General features: G+C 46.8%; 1 protein-coding gene across 1 annotated transcript in view; it reads right to left on the bottom strand.

Annotated features, from left to right (window-relative positions):
* The window catches only part of LOC120838375, a 205,381-nt gene extending 190,360 nt beyond the window's left edge, over positions 1–15,021 (bottom strand). The window contains exon 1 of the mRNA XM_042286456.1: positions 14,481–15,021. Coding sequence (XP_042142390.1) covers positions 14,481–14,525 — 45 coding nt within the window. The 5' untranslated portion in view covers positions 14,526–15,021. The remainder of the gene's footprint in view (positions 1–14,480) is intronic.
* Positions 15,022–21,355: the final 6,334 nt, after the last annotated feature.

Here is a 21,355-nt window from a genome sequence, read left to right as displayed (position 1 = left end):
GCCGCGGTGGGTGGGAGGGGGGGGGGGGGGGGGCAAACTTTTGTTTAGAGGAATAAACAATACTAGCGCTACTATCTATCCGAGTCAAAAGCAGTCCAAATGTACGTAATGTAGCAGTAGCACAAGATTACCAAACCGCAACCTGTCTTTCGATTTAAATTTCGAATAATTTCTTTGGGGAAGTGCTCGTGTGAGCGGAAAGGGGGGGGGGGGGGGGGGGGGGGAGGTAGGGGAGGGAGCTGCGAGCCGCACTTTAACACGTGAAGAGCCGCAGCTTGGTTGCCCCTGAAGTAAACGATTTAGCTTCTTCAGGCCCTAAAGAGGCTAAGAGGCAGCCTCCCTATGCCCTGAATAAAGTAAGATACTTTTTCTCTCATAGGTCTTGAAGAAGCGAAGAGTACCTTCGGAGCGCTGAAAAAACTAAGAGGATTAGCCTTATCAGGTAAGGCATCCTCTCCAGACGCTAAAGATGCTAAGACACTTTGTCTCTCTAGATCGTGAAAAAGCGAACACGGTCTTGCCAGAGCACTGAAGAAACTAAAAGATTTGACCTTTTTAGGTCCTAAATATAGCTAAGAGACAGCCTCCCCATGCCTTTAAAAAGTTAAAAGACTGTCTCTTTATGTTCTGCAGAAGTGAAGATAGTCTCTTCAAGGCGCTGAAGCAACGAAAAGATTTACCCTTTTCAGTTCCTAAAGAGGCTAAGACTAAGAGTCATCCTTTCTAGGCGCTGAAGAAGCTAAGGAAGTCTCTTCAGAGCCGGAAGACACTAAGAGATTTGGTCTCTTCAGGTCTTGAGGAGGCTGCGACAGCCTCTTTGCGGCCCTGAAGAAGCTCGGAGACAAGCTCTTCTGGGTCGTTATGAAGATAAGAAACATGGCCTTTTCAGGGCCCTAAGAAACTAAAAGACGTGGCGTCTTCAGGGCACTGGAGAAGCAAAGACATTTGGCCTCCAGGTCTTAAAAAGGCTAGGAGACGTCCTGTTAAAGGTGACGAACCAGCTAAAAGACATGGTCTCCTCAGGACTCTGAAAAAGCAAAGCAATTTGGCCTATTCAGGTCCTCAAGAGGACAGCCTTTTTAGAGGCTGGACAGAGCTAAGAAAATTAACCACTTATGGGCCATTAAAAAGCTAAGAGACATGTCCTCTTCAGGGCCCTAAGAGGCTAAAGAACATGACCTCTTCAGGGCACTAAAGAAGCGATTGGCTTCGCCAGATCTTAGAGGCTAAGAGACAGCCTCTTTAAGGCCACGAAAAAGCTAAAAGACATGGCCTTTTCAGGGCCCTGAAAAACCAAAAAAAGTTTACCTTTTAAGGTCCTCAAGAGGTCAGCCATTTTAGGAGCTCGAAGGAGCTAAGAAAATTCACGTCTTCTGTGCTATTAAGAAGCTAAGAGGTATGGCCTCTTCAGGGCACTCAAGAAGCTAAGCCTCTTAGCGAAACGTCGGCTGGAACTCTGAGGCTCTCATCAGGTATCTTTTCAGGTTCTTTTTAGCAGTTCCCACCATAGCTTCGATTGTCGCTTTTATTTGTTTGGACGCGTGTACACACGGAGGCACACGAGAGCAATCAATGTTTCAATGAAAGTCAAAGCGGTGCACGAAAGCAGTGAGCGAGGTAAGCCTCTTGCAGCCTTGGATGTCCAGCGTTAAAGCCAGATTAACAAACGAGGGTCGTTCAAAGCTTTCTGAGTCACTTCGTTTAATCTGATATCGCGGAACTGTGTCGTGTGGTCATCCGAGTATCCTTGCGAGACTGCGACTATCATTGCAATCATCGACTTTTATCATTTAATTACAGAGTGTCACAAAATCAGGGAAGCATGAACTGCCACTTTAGCGGTACCGGCTACAGTTTTACATTTTGGTACAAGCATTTGATTTTAATTGGAAAAGGTCCCGTTTTAAGACCACAAAGTTTGGTATTCGATGAACCATCGTGTAGATATCGCACGCACGGGCTGTCGTGGCATCAATAATATAACATACATGGTGAAGTCTTGTAACAGGCCGTGATGTAGACCCATTAGTACATCACCGTGGTTACATGAAACGCCCCTAGGCTTTATCTTGAACCATTATCACCACTGAATGGTACGATATCTCGTGGTCAGGCGCTGGAAGACCACTACTGCTGGTACTAAATTTGTGTATGCTAAAAGCGTCTATTACGTTCGCGACGAAAACACAAAACGTCGCTTAAAAATGCCCTGCTGGTCTACTTTACTAAAGAACATACAGAGGACCAACCAATTACAACACACGCTGCGCGCTCAGCGAATGAGTACACAAACAACCAAGGTTTGAAATCAAAACCAAAATATAAGCAAAAGAAGAAAAAAAAGACTACCCGAGCATTTGGCATTTTTAGTCTGAAGAATCATACCTCAATATGGAATCTGAACACCTCAAAAGTTTAACGTCGTTTCAACCCAGCTGGGACACAAGTGTCTGCTTGAAAGCTCAGACCTAAAATCTCATAGTATTCTTACGTACCTTTTATATAATGTCGATTTCGAACGTAGTAAATTCCAGTTGGAGATGCTCTTGCAGCATGCGATGCTGGCTGTCTCCAACCGGTGAAGGACGGAAGAATTAACTCCAAACTTAAGCGAAGCGTGTGAAGCCAAGCGTGATGAAAGAAGAGCGTTCGGCCCAGCTATAGTTCCCCAGCGTACACGTTCCACCATCGCGATGAGAAGGTTAGACCTGTTTCTCCTTTTAGCTTTCGCCGACTACAAGTAAAAATAAATACACGCATAACCATGCGCAGCACGCCATCGCTGACAGTTCAGATAGCGCGCCGCATTAGTTCATACCAAGCGACACTGCTTTTTTATACAAACAGGGAAGTGGAAACCCTACAAGACACACACAATCATACCATGAACCGAGGCCGTGGTCACATGGCTCCTTCTCGACGACTGGGTGGTTTTGCCTTCTGTGTGTGCGCGTGTAGGCGATGTATTTGGGAAAAGAAAATAGAGGCAATCGTGGGTGTTGGGCTCACAGGTCCGTCTGCCACTGCCTCAATTCTGCCCTCTAAAGAAGTCAGTGAACCAAAGCGTTCCCGGTTCCCGGCAGAGGATGGGTCCTTCCGGTCGCATACAGCTGTGACGTAGCGAAATCACGACGCCCGGCTGGCTCAGACGGGTCGTGGCGTTCGCTGCGGCCCGTCTCCAAATGGCCCTTCCGGTCCGACACGACGATGACGTAGCAAAACCACAACGCCTGATTGGCTGAGATGGGTTGTGGCGTTTGCTGCGCTCCGCCTCCAATTGGTCCTTCCGGTTGGACACGGCAGTGGCGTAGCGAAATCCTGACGCCTGATTGGCTCAGATGGGTCTTGCAGCGTTTGCTGCGGTCCGTCTCGAGACACACAGACGCACGCGCGTGACGCCGCCCTAGGGCGTTCGTTGTCGCGTCGTGTATGTGTGTCAGTTGCAGGGACGTTACTGGGCGGGCATATTAAACTCGCTCTCGGCGCTCCGGGCGCCGACGTTCCGGAGCGAAAGTGGACGCTTAATATAGTAGCGCGTGGGGGAGAGGCGGTGGCGGCTTTATTTAATGCCTAGAGAGGGACGGTCACTCTGCTCTGAATTGCCCGAGGATAGCTGGGAATACCGGTCCACGAGCAGTGCTGCAAAGCTTCGGACGGAGGAAAAATCAACATAGGCGAGCTTCTTTGATATGCAGGCGGCCGGGAATAACACGGAGAGAGGCGGCAAAGAAGGGCATGGAACTTAAAACGATAAATGGCGAGAAATAAAGAAAGAACGTATCTCGGTTTTACGTAAAAAAATCAGCCGAGGCTGTGAGGACAGCCTCGTTCCTGTAATTCATTGGAACCTCAGTGATACTGGGCAGTTTATGGAATATACCTAAAACGACCGAGGACTGTGTAGTTCTTTTGTGGGGCACCTTTTCCTAAACTCACAGATTAGCCGGTGATATTTTTATATTTGATAATTCTCTATATGACTACTTTGGGCCTTGACCTGATGTGACAAGAATTGAAATGATATCGCACCGTCAACGTGCTGATATTTTTCATAAAACAAGAAAACAGGCGCATTGTCGTTCCTGTTGCTTAATTCACTCAAGAATTAACCAAGCTTATGAACATGCATCTCGAAAGAGAAACAATCAGTTAGTTTGACAGTTTTTGCTTTCCTGACGATTTTTATTAACACTGAACAAATACTTCTCTTTTAGAGGGATGCTGAACCAAACATTCCAGTGTCTATAATAAGTGGCGCACTATCTTTCCATGAGTCAGCAGCCGCCAGTGTGCGCGAGCACACGCAACACCATTGACGTCATTATATCCCCCATTCAAGCTTATCAAGCGCGAATGGGGGATATGATGACGTCAATTTCGTTGCGTGTGCTTGCGCACACCGGCGGCTGCTGACTCATGGAAAGATAGTGCGCCACTTATTATAAACACTGAAATGTTTGGTTTAGCATCCCTGTAAAGGTGATATACTGGGTGTAAAAATAAATTACAGTTTTTTTTTTTTTTTTTTATTGCAAAAATAAACTAAGCATCGCCGAACGCTCATTCTCCGCCCAAAGGTAGGGCTAGAGGTCACAACCAGATGCCAAAGTTTCAGCCCGATCCGATACCTTATTCAAAAGTTTTAAGTGGTTTTCTGAAAATTTTAATGGGAAAATGGCGGCCGATGGAGCTTTCGAATACATGGGGCTCTATGGCACCAGAAAAAGAAAACAGTCAAAAATGGGCTCCATTTTCCCGTTGAAATTTATATATATATCGTAAAAAGGAGGTAAATGCTTTTAAACGTATTTATTGTACGACGTTCCGAGCGGGGACCCCTCTTCATCAGGTCCTAATGTATATATAGGGTGTCACAAAAGAAGTTTACGGTATATATATATATATATATATATATATATATATATATATATATATATATATATATATATATATATATATATATATATATATATATATATATATATATATATATATATATATATATATATATATATATATATATAAACGAATATGTGCAGATGAATGAACCGTACTTAATCCAATGAATCAAAGAATTGAAGTTTTCAGGAACCCGCCGAAAGCCAAAAATTGGCGGAGCCAGGGTTGTTTCTAACTGATTGTTTCTCTTTCGAGATGCATGTTCATAAGCTTGGTTAATTCTTGAGTGAATTAAGCAACAGGAACGACAGTGCGCCTGTTTTCTTGTTTTATTAAAAATATCAGCACGTTGACGGTGCGACATTTTTGGCTTTCGACGGGTTCCTGAAAACTTCAATTCTTTGATTCATTGGATTAAGTACGGTTCATTCATCTGCACATATTCGTTTATATCCTTCTCGGAGACCACATACGATGGTGTGAAGTGCCCGTGTTGTATATATATATATATATATATATATATATATTATTTAAATGCGACATTTTCGAGTTTCTAGATTTATCTTTCGCAGTTATTCCTGCTAAACGAGAGTTCGTGCAGCGGAGATTTACCCTACATTCTTAAAAGCTGGGAAGCAGAAGTGAAACAAAGGGAAAATGATCACAGATAAATATAAACCCTGTGAATACCTCAAAAGTTCATTTCGAGCGAAAATGAATCGGGGAGATGAGATCACTACGGCGCATGCCATTTCTAGCGCAAAGGAACCGGAACTCGTATGCCGGTTGCCTGCGGGCCGCGTCCCAGCGAGTTGCGGGCCGCATGTGGCCCGTGGGCCGCGTGTTCGAGACCCCTGGACTATAGTATATAATCGCGTAAATGCGGCGACGGAAGGCGTATTTGCGGAGTTGCAGAGTATAGCCGCGCCGATCGGTCTGCTGGCAATCAGCTGAGTGTCCTTCAGCTGCTCGGGCGGTTTGTCTGGCCCGTGCCGTGGCTGATCGCGTCTGGGGGGGCCCGGCTCGCCCGGAGCCGGTGGATCGCCGCTCGAAACCCGAAAAACCAGTTCGCTCGCACGCGCCAGCCGCTGCTGCTCTTTGCAGCAGCGGGAGGAAGGAGGGGGAGAGGGGGGAGAGGGGGAAAGCACTGCATCCGACAGGTGGGTGGCAGCGGCGAGGAACGCTCCACTGCTGCATGCATCGAGCTGCCGAGGAACTATTTAGGCATGCGATACCGAGCGATACCGAAAACGGGGTCCTGGTTTTTACGGTATTCGTTCTAGTAGAAATTCGGAGGTATATAAATCGACGTCAGTGTTTATCTACACCACTATTTGAATCGGTGCAAAAGATTCATGCCGAAAAGCGTTCGATGGTAATAAATACGTCATAAATGATCGGTACCGGCAACTGAAAATCAGTCTTAGAGAATGCTACTTTTGCAATTTAGCTAAACTCGAGATTGCAAAAGAAGCTAATGATATTCAGTGACCGTTGACGCTGAGATGCTGCATAACAACGCAGTCTTGATCTTTGTAGCGCACCGAAAACGAAAGGGTCTTTATAACCCAGTTAGATGGGCGTCTGAAAGCAATGCAAGTTAGTAAACAAAAAACTTTTCTCGCTGTAATGCGACCCATGCTACGACCGGCCGCAAATGACGTCAGAATCCGGCGGAGCCAATCAGGCAGCGCCAAAAGTGCATCGTCACGGCCTTCGTTGTCCCGTGGATTTGCTATCTTGGGCTAAACCGTCGTGAAACGCTCATTTTCCGCCCCAAATGTAGGAGTGCAAATTCGTCTGCTTCTTGCACAGGGTTGTGAAGATGTCAGAACGCCGAGCTCTTATTGGCCGATTGAAAAAAAAAAATAGTGGGTAGGCCTCGAGGCATCTCGCATTGAGGTCTGCCCACTATCCTTCAATCAGAGCCAATCAGAGCTCGGTATCAGTCTGACGTCACCGCGACTCCTGCGCAAGAAGCAGACGACTTCCTCTCCGCATAGCTCTAGCGGTCCAAACCAGATGAAAAAAAAGGTACAAAACTAACTGCTATTTTATTCAATAGTTATAAGTGATTTTCTGTAATTTTCAATGGGAAAATGGCGGCCGACTCAGCTCTCGGATACGTGGAGCTCTATGGCGCAAGGTACGGAAAACAGGCGAAAATTGGGCCCCAACTGCCCATCGAAATTTTCGGGAAATCACTTATAACGTTTGAATAAGATAACGATTAGTGCCTAAACGTTTTGGCATCTAGTTCGGACCGCTAGCGCTACATTTGAGCGGAGAGTGAGCGTTCGGTAATGCGTAATTTATTTTTGCAATGACAAAAACAAAATTAACAAAAACAAAAAACAAGATTTTTTAGGGGGGGGGGGGGGGGGGGGGGAGGGCACGCTGCCCAGTTGGTGACAGGTAAACAATGCAGTCGATGCTGCACCTCCAGAGCGAGCTTTCTGTCGTTGATAAGCACTTCGGCGCACGCGCAGTCAAAGCTCGACAAAAGGCAACGGGCGCGTGCTGCAGGCAAGACCATCTACTGCATTCTTATACCTCTCACCAATTATAAACCGGCAAAAAGTGTTTAACTGTTTTCCGCTTCATGATTAAAAAAAATGCTGAATATTTTGTTTGGTGTTTATTCTTCAATGCCGAATCGTCAAGAATACATTTGGCAGCGAGCTATCGCGGATGTTGCGCTCTCAGTAAACGTCCCGAACCGGAAAGCCTAAATATGAAGGACGTATACACCCGTGAGAGTGCGGTGAAGAATTTCGAAACAATCCGCGAAAATAGGTCAAAGGAAATGAGAGAAGAAAAAAAAAAAGTGAGAAAGTCGGTAAACGTTGGGGCAATAGTATATACTGGCAGCTCTTTAATCAAATCTTGGATCTGAAGTTTGCTCGCTTCACCGACTGGCTCGTTACATCCGTTGTTGCTGTTGTGTCCGAACCATCGGCTCGTTGGCACACGTGCATCTTCAAGCAGGCGTCTAACCAATTATCTCGTAAATTTACGAAGTTCGCGCTTTTGAATGGCTCGAGAACGATTAGGTATAAACCTATCGAGTGATTTTGTGGACGTCATGCGCACATTCGACATTCAAATCACGCATATTTGCGTAAACAGCGTGACAGCACACATAATATAGGAGCTGCTCCGCAACCAATCACATTTTTGTATTGACGGACGAGCTCGCTAAAGACCCAATCATGAAACAGCAAAAGTGAACACGAATAACGTAATAAGCTCCGCGTTTATTCCTAAGCTGTCAGCAGTCTTGTTCACGTTACTAGAAAATAAAAAAAGTAACCGACTACAATTACAATAACTCTCGTTTAAAATAGTATTCAATTAGGTTACTCAATAACTCGAGAAAAAAATAATTGGCCATTACTTGAAAAAAAAGTAACCGTTGCTTCTCCGATTAGTTGAGATCTCTAAAACGACAGATGCCGTTTTGAAACGGTTTGAACCCGTTTCAAACCGGCATCTGTCGGTTTGAAACGGTTTGAAACGGTTTGAAAACAGGGCATCTGTTGGTTTGAAACGGTTTCAAACGATTTCTGCTGGTTTGAAAACGGGTCTTTTCTGCTGTGTGTTACCGGATTAGAATCACCGAATTACGAACTATTTATCTTCTTGGTCCATCAATTTTGGTAAACTACCGTCCTGTCGGAGATATGACTCAAGGATTCCTCGGTAAGAAACTTGTACGGACAAAGGGTGCCATTAGAAACGGGAGGGGAAGAGAAGGCAACGGTTACAAGTAATTTGGGTACTTCCAAAAGTGACGAGATTACTACCTAACAGAAATTAATCAAACGATTACAAAATTGCTCTAAAAATGAATCGATTACAAGTAACCGGTTTACTCGTAATGAGCAGCGTACAAGTCTGGCAGTCGGTGTGTGAAAAACGATGTCTAGCGCCCTTCTTCAACGCATTGTTGGAAGTCAAAGGATTCAAGTTGTGCCTCGATGTAACGTTCGCCATCTAAGCCTAATTGTGACATGTATACACTGCGCCACACTGTTAACGCGAAAACGACATCGGTCTTCTTCTTCTTTTTTTTTTTTTTCATGTTTTACTTCGAACGCGTATTTTGCAGATATATAAAATTTGTACCCCTTAGCTTGGTGCTCGAAATAATAAATCTCTTTCCGCTACACAAATAGCTTTTGTGACCGCTTTTTCTTTACTCTAAACGACAAAAAAAAAAAAAAAAGAAAGGTCAACGTCTGTTTGCGGTAACAGTGTTGCGCGGCGTACAAAAGCCGGCGCAAACTGGAAAACGCAGGGACGCAAAATAAACGACGAAACAAATAATAACGAAAGCGCGTCGATTATACACCACCATCGAACGAGACAGCCAAGACAAGGAACGAACAAGGACGACCTTGCTTGTCGTGTTTTCCCTTCGTCGGTTCTTGAATGACTCTTTTTTGGTTAGACTTTAACCACTCTGTTCTGCTCACAGAGGCGCAGCCTTCTTTCCTGACGTTTGAATGAATCACTAATCGCGATATGTATCTCTATTCCTGTACACAGTACCCGCTCCTTCGCTCCATAGAACCACGTTAAAAACCAAAAATAAAAAAAAAACTTTATAAACAACATGCGACACGTTAATAGGTGTGTTGTTTCCTGGCAAAGCCCGATTTTGGGGGCCAATGTTTTACCGTGACCGAGTTAAACGAGATGATCCATTCAAGGAGCTACACAATTGCAGTGAGGGCAATCAGCCAAAATCATTCTGTGTCATACATTATTTTTTGGCTATTAACTTGACTGTGCCGTTACCAAACAAACTTTTTTATTTTGTTTTACTTTCTTTTTACTGAGAAAAAAATTTATATATCCACGCAACGCGTTGACAGCTCCACCTCAAACGTGATCTCTTCTTGATTCAAGGACCCAATCTTAACACAGCAAACACAACTCTATCCTATAACAAAACACGAGAGGTATACGAAAGATGCAGCGCATATACGCCTAGTGCTTACAAGCCTACGGCGTAGCTTAGAAACTGAGCCAAGGAGTAGGACTATACAATTTAAGGGTGGTGCAGTCAACTGCTTGAGCGAGTGCATGTACCATAACATCGTTGGAGGGAAAAGGAGCTTCCAATCGATATTTTAAATTCGTCTAAAAATATGAAAGTCGCTGTCTAAATCCGTACTCTCTCTCCCCCCCCCCCCCCCCCCTTCCTTTTATTTTCTTTCTTGTACTACAGAATCCAGAACGTTGTTGTTCGTCGAGTCCGGCAGCAAGAATCCCGAAAATGTGTATGATGGTCTCCAAAACCGTGCCCCGCCCGTATTTAAAAAAAAAAAGAAGAGAAAAAATAGAACACGTTGCAGGCCCGACCTTGTACTTCTGTTCTACGACAGTCATCCAAATGAGAGCCATTTCGATAGAAACTAGCGCGCCCTTTATGCGCCGTAAAAGCTGCGAATACTAGCAGGACAGAAAGTTGATAGTCCGCTTGTGCGCTTCAGCGATCTCTCGCGTCTATTTGTCTTTGAACGCTAACAACAAAAGCCAGCTGACAAACAGATATGCTCGTTTTCAATCGCTGACTGAGTTTCAAAGATTACCGAAAAGACACCTTACACACACATGTATCATTCCTTGTCCGCCTACCCGCGATCGCCAGTCACTATAGCCCCAGCCCCACAAGAACGACAAACAACAAACACTCTCCGCAAACACGCGCCACCACCTGGCCTTAAACGTGTTCGCCTTTGTTCTGTCCTCCGGTAGTGTTGGTCGTCTGCCTGCCTTGTGTGACCGCGGTTCTGATGAATGCGTTCACAAACGAGCCCAAACCGTTACCAGGGTTGGCTAAACTGCGGCTCCGTAGTAAGCGCACCCCGTTCCAACCCTTCCCCCCCCCCCCCCCAAAAAAAAAAAAAAAAGAGAGTGAAAAAAACACAGTTTACGTTTTGGCAGCCATCTGCCCCCCCCCCCCCCCCCCCCCCCTTACCTTGCAAAACAGAAACTTCTGTCCCTTGATATTGGAATCAACATACTCCATGTTGTGAAGGCACTCTTCTAATTAATGGAGACGGTAAGATCAGCACAGGGCGCGCGGCCCTGACGGATAAACACCTGAGTTACTCAGGAGTGGCTTTGTAGCGTGCTTTTTTCACGAATGGACACACACACACACACACACACACTGAAAAGGACACAATGAGCAACCGCTTTATGATTGGAATACGCTGTGACCACCAACTGAGATAAAGAAATAATAGAGAAAAAAAAAAACGGTCACATCCCATTTTAATACGGCCTTTCACTTAAACAGTCCTTTTTATTTCTCTCTGCATATGTCTGTCCGGTCACCCCTGCGTTAGACCAACAAAAACCAGCCTCCTCCGAGCAGGACAAGAGTTGCGCGTCCACGATCTCAGCCCCATCGGCAGAAAACGTATTCTCAAGAACGCTCGAAGCTGGTTACACAAGGAAGGAAACGCCGCGCTTAACCGTATTCCATCCTACGGATCAGGAAAGCGATAGCCTAAACCTAGGACGCGTTCGAATGAGTTGCTTTATTAATAGCAGTCCCGTTGCGGCGTGTGGTTAAAGTCAGTGCACCAATTAAGCGAGGAGCGATAGCATGTGAGGAATGATTCCCGGCTTCCTTTTTTCATTGCGCTATTATAGAGTATATTGACTCGAATCACCTTCGCAGACACGCGAGCTATAGTTCTTTCCAATCTTCCGCAACGACTCACTGTGGTGGGTCACGTTAACACGCAAATCTTTTTTTAATCGATTGACGAGCAAGCAATGTGGACATTGTATTGTTTGCCTACACAATCGTTTCAGCGAGGAAAGCGCTAGATTGAATTATATGAAATCACTCAACTTCGCGTCGGGTTAAAACTTCAAAATTAGATTTCGTAAAACCTGTTTGTCACAATTTACGCATGCACACGAAAAATAAACTGGTGTCGCCAAGTGGACCTAACCTTCTTCTCGAGTAAGCTTAGTCATTAGAACTCGAAATTCTGCTTTAAAGAACGCTGCCTGGGAACTTTATGACACGCGTCTCGCTTAGCACCTTCGGGTCAAACCTCTTTAGCTTTGATGCAGTGAATCACAAGCTTCCTCTGAGTGAATTTTTCTGAGACAGACGCAGCCCACACTGCCACCACACTGAGAAGAACGGCACTGAGAAGTCAAGCCTACACTTGAGACCAATTCCGCTGCGTGAGCTATACGAACACGCATCCTCGAGGTTCACGTACAGATCCAGCATCATCAAGGGCAATGCTCCCTCCATGACGCAGATAAGAAGTGCGATCCATCACGCATACGTAACGATAACAACAACAATAAATAACATTCCAATCAATGAGTTAACACCCATAAATAACGCACGACTTTCCTATGCCGTTTCCTCGGACGAAACTCGGAGACCGGTTGCGCAATGTGGGCGATCAATCAGTTGATGCCAAGGCGAGCGTTACGAAGAGTCCGGCGCGAGTTGAAGACGAGCTTACGCAACGTCCCGATGTTGCAGTTAGGGTGGCATCCATGTGACGTTCCATCGGCAAATCGCTTCCCGCTTAGCATTCCCCTATACGCACTCGCTCATTCGTATACGCCCAATGAATACTGCTGACTTGCCGAACAAAAATAGCGATAAAAACAAAACAAAAAAGCGAATAAAAAAGCAACTAAAAATGGCAAAAAAAAAAAAAGTACAGATTCAAGCAGAAAGAGACAGCGCTAAGATGTGATGGGGAAGGCATCCGTTGCAAGGGAGTAATTGCTATAAATTCCCCCCGCGCGCAATTCAGAGCCAGGTGCGTTGTACGCAGCAAGAACGAACGAGAATAGGCGAGGAGGAAACAAAATGTCAAACGAAAATATGTGAAAGTTACACAATCGCTCCGAGGCTCCTCCAGGTTCGTTGACGCCGTTCTGTAAGGCAAACCGGCCAATATATTTTTATTTATTTTTTCTTTGTCCTACGTGAACGTTGAACTATTAACGCCTTTCATTTCACGAGATAGTCACCGAAAGAAGCACATGGGTGTATCTTTTAAATGACAATTCTTCGGCACGCGGTGGTTGATTTCCGTCGTGCTATTGGCTGTGTCCTCACGCTCGAAACTCACAAAACGCCAAAGTATTATCGAAGGTAAGCTTTGGCGTCTTGTGAGTTTCGAGCGTGGTGTGTCAACAGAAAGACCTCCCTGCCGTTCTTACTCTGTTAGTGACTTTAGTGACTTTAGTTACTTAATTTTGTTTAAAAACTGTTTTCTAGGGGAAGGTGGTTAGCAGGGACACTTGTAAGAGTACTAATGCTTAACGTCTCGCCAATATTGTAACTGAGAAAAAAGTTGGGCCCAAGAAAAGAACAAGACTTTCAGCGAGTGGTACAGCTGATTTTTTGCATGACTACGCACTTCGATCAAACCTGGACTGTTAAAATCGCTCTTAAGTCGGCGTTTCTTGTTTTGTTTTCTTCTTTTGTAGAAGTGGTTTTGAATCTTTTAATTATCACCCATTGCAGCGAACAGACGTCATCGATAATGCTTAGAAAACCGTTGACTGCAAGATGACATTGAATCCTAATGACATATGCATGGTACATGCATATGTTATTAGAATTCAATATCATCATGCAGGACCAACGGTTTTCTTAATTGATACAATGTTCCGTGCATGCATTAGGTACCAGTGCTCTTTCTTCTTACTTTGCGGTGATCTATGCCATAGTTTGTTCATTTCTTTTTTGTTGCAAACTGTGTGAATGTGCATCATTTTAAAGACTTCACTGCTAGTGGGCATTGCCCATTTAGCAACCAAACGCTGCAGTAGTCTCCTATATATTGGTTGTCTCGATTGCGTTTATAACTTTTATTGGGGTGTGCTTCCAACAGTCTGTATCTTTTAACTCCGAGATATGGCAGTCCCCTCTTCTTATCACCGCAGTCGGTTTCTCTGGAGTGATGACGTTTGTGGAGATAATCTGTTTTAAGATACAGAAGTACGATAATGATGTGTAGCTGATCTTGATGAACTCCCCTGACGCACGAGGGACTACTCCTAGATACCGTGTCGACGCTTTTTTTTTTATATACTAGATACAGTGACGGCGCAAGATAGCGTGTCGGCGTAGAGGAATAGGGGGTAAACAAACTTAGCTGCTGAGATTCCACACGATGAGGAAGTCTACAAAATCGAGGCTTGAGTGGTCACAAATACGATAAAACAATATTTTGTCAGTAGAATAGTTGCGGACCTAGAAAACAGCTACTTAAACCTACCGAAAACGCGGAAAGGGTTTATAGGAAGGTGTCATACCCTTGGCAGTTTACCGTCGAATAAAGGAGACAGAATTTGCGTTACCTTTTGCGAAAGTTAAAACATCTGTAATCCCGAGCTAGCACAAAATATATTACAAAAACAAAAAAAACCAGCTTGGCTTTTCTTTAGCATAGTCAATAGAAAATCAAGTAAATTCACCCGGGGTGCATGCAGCCACCTTAAACGTTACCGCCAAGTCAGACGTAACACGACCCCCAAAGCGCGATCGACGCCGTCACCATTCGGCTTACCTGAGCAACAGGCGTCTCTTCGTTGGCGGCGCAAACTCCCGACATGATGTGGAGCGCAGCTCGCTACAAGCACAATCTCGTTGTAACAAGAGGTCGAAGCCGAGCTCGCGACAACTTCACGTTGTACCTGGGTGGGCTGGAGAACGGACTCGCGAAGGTTCAAGGGTACTCCATGTCAGACGAGGCCACCACGCACGCACACCGGCAAACGACACTCACGCCCAGAGCCGGGCGAACACACTTCACACCCCAAAACAATCAACCAAGGCACCTCTGTTACCTTATCAACAACGACAGAACTCGTCTAAAGTATTACGAAAGCCCGCACTCCGTCAATTTCTCGTCGTCACAACTTGGGGGGGTAAAAGGGTTTGGAAATGCAGCGAGAACCAAATCACTTTAGACTCGGGTATCTTCACGTAGAGTCGACTGGGTTTCCATGTTCAATCGGAGACTCGTGTCAGCGACGACATGAAGCGCGACGCTGGACGGCTCGAGTCGACTCGAACTTGATTCGACACGGCGAGGAGCACGAGACGACGCTACGAGGTCGACTTGCCGACGACGGTAACAGAGCGAGCTAGTTCGCACAAACGTCTTTTTTTTTTTTTCCTTTTTTTTTCAACTTGACGCACGAGTTTTCGAAAAAGTTGGGAACAAGACGACCAAGACCGATAACACCGGTATCACTCTTTGCACAGGTGAGTAAAGACGATCACTGCTGGTGAAGAGTGAGGGGGGTCGATCACACGCACGCTCGCCGGGACGCCGGCGAACAACTGGTGACTTCGTGGTTGGCTGGTTGCCTGGAGGCGGTTTCTGATGATGCAAAGCACGGCGAACTGCACGACCGCTCGCCACGGAATGATCGGTACGACTGCTTCGCTAGTCGACGGTCCCGATTTTTCGTGTTTGTTGGTGTATTTTTTGCTTTCTTCTTCGCCAGCTCGTTCCTCCCCCTCCCACTTTACCAGTCGCTTTTCCTCCCCTCGATACAACCCTCCTCGCCTTCCTCCGCCACCCTTTCTGCCGCCCTCTTCCTCGCTCGCTCTCTTCTGACGGACTCCGACGACCAAACGACCGAAAAGAAAGACGCCAAATGAGAAAGGAGGAAGGATTCCCTTCGCCTAATCGAAATCTCTCCTCCAGTATCTCTCTCTTTCTGTCTGTACCTCTCTGTCCGATATACCTTCTCCGTTTAATAGTAATCAAGTATTGAACGCACTGCTTACATTAATCACTAATCGTTCCCTTTGTGTGTGCACGTTTGCAGTAGCATGAGTTTTTTTAGCAAGTAAGGGTGAAGCGACGACTAAGCTCAAGTGTCAGTTTAGGACAAAATTTACTGCAGTGACTGTAACTCTGGATAGTAATGTAATTGTGTTGAGTGTATGCTTAGACCGTAGCAAGTTATTCAGCATCAAACAACAAAACAAATTTGACGCTCGTGTTCATACATCGTAAGGTCGGCCTGCCTTTGAGGTGCAGCGACACTGGTTTACAGTGTAGATAAGAAATTTAGCCAGTGCAATACGACTGCTAGCCTGGGGTCTTCTTGCATCAAGCGGTAGTAATACACGACAGTACGCCGGTAGAGAGCTCTACCAGGTCGAAACGGGCGGGGTTTGGGCATGCAGCGGGAATTTTGGTCCATGTGATTCTAGCTGCCACGGACTCCCCACTCTGGAGAAAGAGAGAGAGGAGGCGTAGGTCGACAACGGACGAGGATGTGTTGTTTACGTAAACAACAAACACAAAGGTTGTTGATGATGATGACGTGAAGCCTACTTCCCCGTGAGGTTTCGCTTACATCCCCGAGTCAGGACTTGGAAATACAAAAATGCATATCGACTCCCTGCTCAAAGCGGTAGGATTCTATCGCGTGGCGACATGCGAACGGACAAAACCTCGACTTCGAGAACCACAGCGTTCAAAACAATTTTGCTGCGACTACGCTGATCAAACCTAACGCATTAATGTTCGTAGTTGTCACAGCGAACTCACGGTACCCATAGGGATAATCAAAATATACACTCGTCGTACTGAGTTATTTCACGAAAGATTATTCTTAGGGGGGGGGGGGGGGGGGTACAAAGTATACTTCGTCAGATCCCACAATGGGCTACGAGTCAAATAAACGCGCGGCCGGGTCCAATCATGAGCAGATTAGAAACCACGCGATGACATGGCTCCAACGTGCGTATCAGTGCGTGCGTCTCGGTGCACCTAGAGCCACTAAATGAGCTGTGCTTAGAGTATCGGCACTCCGTTCCCCGACATTGTTGTGGGCGCCGCCATTTTGGGGCTTGTGCAGAGCAGACTGCCGATCGTCGTGATTCAAAAGTGCGACTTCCTCAGCATTAGATTCGGTGTCAGGAAGCTCATGTAACATTGCTTTGCTCTGTCGCGAACTGTTTAAACACTTGTGGAGAACGGAAAAGCGTTTTCTGTGATTTCAGATAAAGCTTCAGACTACAGGCAACCATGATTTTAAGCCACAATATGGCCAAGTATCGTTACTCTGAAGCGTAGCTTATTTAGTGACACTAGGTGCACCGGTGCGCACGCAAGTTCGTCCGCTTCTTGCTCAGGGTTTTCACTCACGTCAGAACGCCGCGCTCCGATTGGCTCTGACGGAGGGATGCAGTGGGTATAGACCTCAATGCTAGCTGCCTCGGGGTCTATCCGCCAGCCTTCCAATCGGAGCCAATCAGAGCACGGCGTTCTGGCGTCACCGCAACCCCTGCTCAAGAAGCAGACGACGAACTTGCGCTCCGTATAGTTTCTATTAACTGGCTCGTGAGTGGACCTTGCAGCCTGTAGCATCGGCCTTTAGTTCATATCGTATAGGCTGAGACGAAGTATACACCGACTCAACCCTCTGACGTCACGTCACTGCGGTGGCGCTGCTGTCGGCACTGCGCATGCGCAGAAGCTTCGCCTCAGGGGAATGCTGAGGTTTCTGCGCGAGCGCGCAATGTTCACACCTGATGTGGGCAAGACGCGGACGTGTCAGCTTTTTTTTTTTTTTAACAAATGCGTACGTTAGGCCATTAGGTTCGGGCTTCTCGCTTCCCGATTGGTTCCTCGGTGTGGTCATCGGCAAATGCCGCAATCTGATTAGCTGCGGGGCCGATAATGAGGTGCTCGGAACTCGCCACATCTCTCGAGTTTCTGGATCTGTCAGATACCTTATAGGCGATGCTCAGTTTCTGCGTCAAAACAGGCGGCCGCACTGATCGCGACTCTCATCAGTTGCGAGAAATGTGGCCCAAGGTGACGGGAAGAAAGCGCGAAATCTGCCCACTGGGACACTATAATCTAAACGCATTGAAAAAAAGAAGTCGCCGAGGAATTTTGCGGTTGCGATTGGCCAGAGCCGCACTTGACCTTGGCGCGTCGTCTTTTGCGCGTTTGCTCTCACCAACTAAGCTAATCACGCAAGAAAAAAAAAAGCACAGGATATCGTGGAGCACTTAATGTGAGTGATTGGTTTAGACGACGAGAGTAAAACGCACAAAGAAGACGACGACCGCCATTAGGACACACGTTTTGCACCGCTTGATCAGCTCCGTTGGTTGCGGTCGGATGTGAAACGTGAAACGGTCGGATGTGCAATGTGAAACGGAGTGTATATCGCCCAGAGGCTTAAAGACGGCTGGGAGGGCCTTCAGATTTTCCCGGCTCCAGCGCGAGCTTTCTATACCTTCGATAACCGCAAGCATGTTGACCTGCTTGATGAAAGAAGAACACTTTCAATAGTTTGGCCAAGGTTTTTTGTTTTGTTTTTATTTCGTGCAACGTAGAAAAAGAACGGTCCACGCTACCAGGTGTTACTCGCTGGGTTTACATGGATGCGAGCGTAGCGCGTCGAATCGAGATTCGACTATTTTTGATTGGCAGCATAGATGGGTAGAAGAGAAAAAAGTATAGAGAGTATTCAAAAAAAAAAATTGGGTTGTGTGTGTGTTTATACAGCCTAGAACTTGGTCTGCCTCACAGGGGCGACGAGTCTCCCAGCTGTAGATGAGAAATTTAGCCAGTGCGGTACAGCCGCTAGCCTGGGGTCTTTAACGTGCACCACGCATTAGTGATACACGACCGCACGCCGGTACGATGCTCATCCAGATCGAAACGGGCAGGGGTGGGGCTCGAATAGAGAGTATTCACTGGCGGCCATATCTGTGTGCGTGGTTGCTGAGCGCGTGCTGACGTCGAGCTTCCACAGTTCTTTTGCTACGTGCATTCCGCACCCTCAAGATTGCCGGTCTTAGCAGCCTATTTATATGAGCTCGTTCTGAGCATGCGCCCTAAACATCGCGCTCAAATATGGCGTCCAGTGAATGCCCCCTGTAGGGAGGCGGGGTGCGTGTGACTGGTCCCTGCTCGATTCGTCGCGCTACGATCGCATTCTTGTACTGCATTTGAGGAAAAAAAAACAACACTTAAATCGTCTACATTTAGCAACCAAAATCACAAATACCGATTTTTTTTTTCATTTGTAACACGGAGGTTGCAGAAAACCATTTTCAATGTACTGCCGAACCTCTTGCTTCGAGGAGCGTGACGTTCTGTCCAGAGTTTTCGGAATCTCCGTTCTCGCGCATCTTCATCGCCTATCAAAGTTATGCACGATCACTTTCGCTATTTTCAAGAAGTTTAGAAAAAGACGTCACGACTGGTGTTCGTGTGGGGGAATATTAGCGGCGAGATGTTTAGGTGGCGCCCTCCTATGGTTCCCCCTTGTGACGTCATTACCTTGCGAGCAACAAGTTCGATGGTGTTTGTAAATAGCATAGTGGAAGCCTGAAATCATTGCGCTCTCTAAGCAACACTGCCAACACCGTCGAAATTAAAGCTCTTTCATTCCTCTTATTTCCGTCGATGGTATACCCTTTCCGACGTCATAGTCAGCTTTTGGGCCAATCGTGGAAGGCCGACCGCAGCGACGCTTTCGGTCGCGCACGTCGCCAATACCTGGCAAGCTCGCAACTGCACGCGCTGTCCACACGAGCAGCACGCGCTTGGCGGCCCAAAGATCTACGTATGACATCACTACTGGTCGGAGATCTTTTCTGTTTCCTCGCGTTTAGTCACGTCTTCGGGAAAACGAACATGATGTTCAGATTCACGGGTTAAAAATGCTTTAGAATTTACCTCTATTGGCGATGTGAGCGATCGAAAGCGTCGCTGTGGTCGGCCCACCACAATTGGCCGAATGCTGACTATGACGTCAGGAAAGGATGTTTCATCGACGGAAATAAGAGGAATGTAAGAACTTCAACTTTGACGGTGTTGGCGGTATTGCCTTAAGAGCGCTATGATTTTAGGCTTCCACCATGCCCATTACACACACCACCGAACTTGTTGTTCACAAGGTAATGACGTCACGAAAGGTAACCAAACGAGGGCGCCACCGAAACATCTCGCCGCTAATACTTCGTCTCAGCTTCGCATGGACTTCGTCTCACCTTAGCATGGGGTTAGCAGCGCACGTTAAAAGCGCGAGCTTGTTGCTTTAGATGAACCCTCGGCAGCCGCCGAGGGTTCGTCTAAAAATTGGGTTGTGTGTGTGTTTATACAGCCTAGAACTTGGTCTGCCTCACAGGGGCGACGAGTCTCCCAGCTGTAGATGAGAAATTTAGCCAGTGCGGTACAGCCGCTAGCCTGGGGTCTTTAACGTGCATCACGCAGTAGTGATACACGACCGCACGCCGGTACGATGCTCATCCAGATCGAAACGGGCAGGGGTGGGGCTCGAACCCAGGATCCCTGGGTTCTGCAGCGCGAGCTTTCGCTCCACGTGCTCCGAGCTGGTGTGCGCTAGACCAGAGGGTTCGTCTAAAGCCTGCATTGACTGCTAGCCGCTCGCCGCTCGCGCTTGCACAACCTGAGCAGTTAGTCTGTCACGGTGATACTGACAAAGCCTGGCAGATCGCCACGAGAAGCGGCTGCCGAAATGGAAAAGGTGGAGCGGCAGACAACGGATGAGAGGAGAGCCACGTGACTGGCGCCCCGCTGTGGCGAGACGCCGAAACACACTTCTCCTGAGCGAACAAGTGCGTTTCGGGCCCTCGCCGCTGCAAAAGCTGTGCGCTGACGTCCAGGTTCCTCGAGAAATGTCTCGTTGATGCTCTGTGCTACAAGATCCTGAAACTCCAAATCTGCGACCGGGCACTCTATGGCTCCGCCATCGAACTGCCACGCTTTGTGAGTATAGAGGAGGCTGTGCTTTGGCAATAGTGAAATTGCGCGGGTTCTCTTCACGAGCGGAAATTTCGAGCTTGGTAGTTACCAGAACACCCTTCTCGCCAATCGGCGAGTTTCTTCACAGGTGCGACGAAGCAAAAAAGCACCAATACTGATATATTTGTTCATCATTGCAGAGACAACACGGGCCATCTGTTGCGCAGAGGACGCAGTGATGTCGCCGCGTGTCTCTGAACAACATCGCACACCAGCGTCGCCGATAAGACGACACTGTTTTTCAGCATTTGGTGTACCATGAAAATGTCGCAAGCGTGCGTGACATTTGGGCTGTGGTGTTATGGTGAAAGTGGCTTTATCGGTTTTGCATTTCGCGCGGAAAATTGAAACGCATTTATTAATTCATTGCAGCACAACCTCTGTGACGCCGCAGGAAATTCGCCCACATGCTCTAAGTAGGACGTTATATTTATTGCATATAATTAGGGTTCCGAGTTTTCCGATAAACCTGATAAACTCCGAAAAACTCTCTCCGGTAAAACCTCTATCTCCTCAAGCTTCGCTCAGTACGATGGGCCAACGGACTTCTGGATCCTGACAAAGACACTGTTCCGGTTTCCAGCGTCATAGATTCCCCTATACTCACAAAGCCTGGGAGTTCGACGACG

The sequence above is a fragment of the Ixodes scapularis genome, unplaced genomic scaffold (genome assembly GCF_016920785.2).
Source record: "Ixodes scapularis isolate PalLabHiFi unplaced genomic scaffold, ASM1692078v2 PGA_scaffold7__128_contigs__length_106722199, whole genome shotgun sequence".
Taxonomy (NCBI): Eukaryota; Metazoa; Arthropoda; class Arachnida; order Ixodida; family Ixodidae; genus Ixodes; species Ixodes scapularis.
The sequence above is the reverse complement of the archived record's forward strand: the minus strand, read 5'-3'. Positions and strand labels throughout refer to the sequence as shown.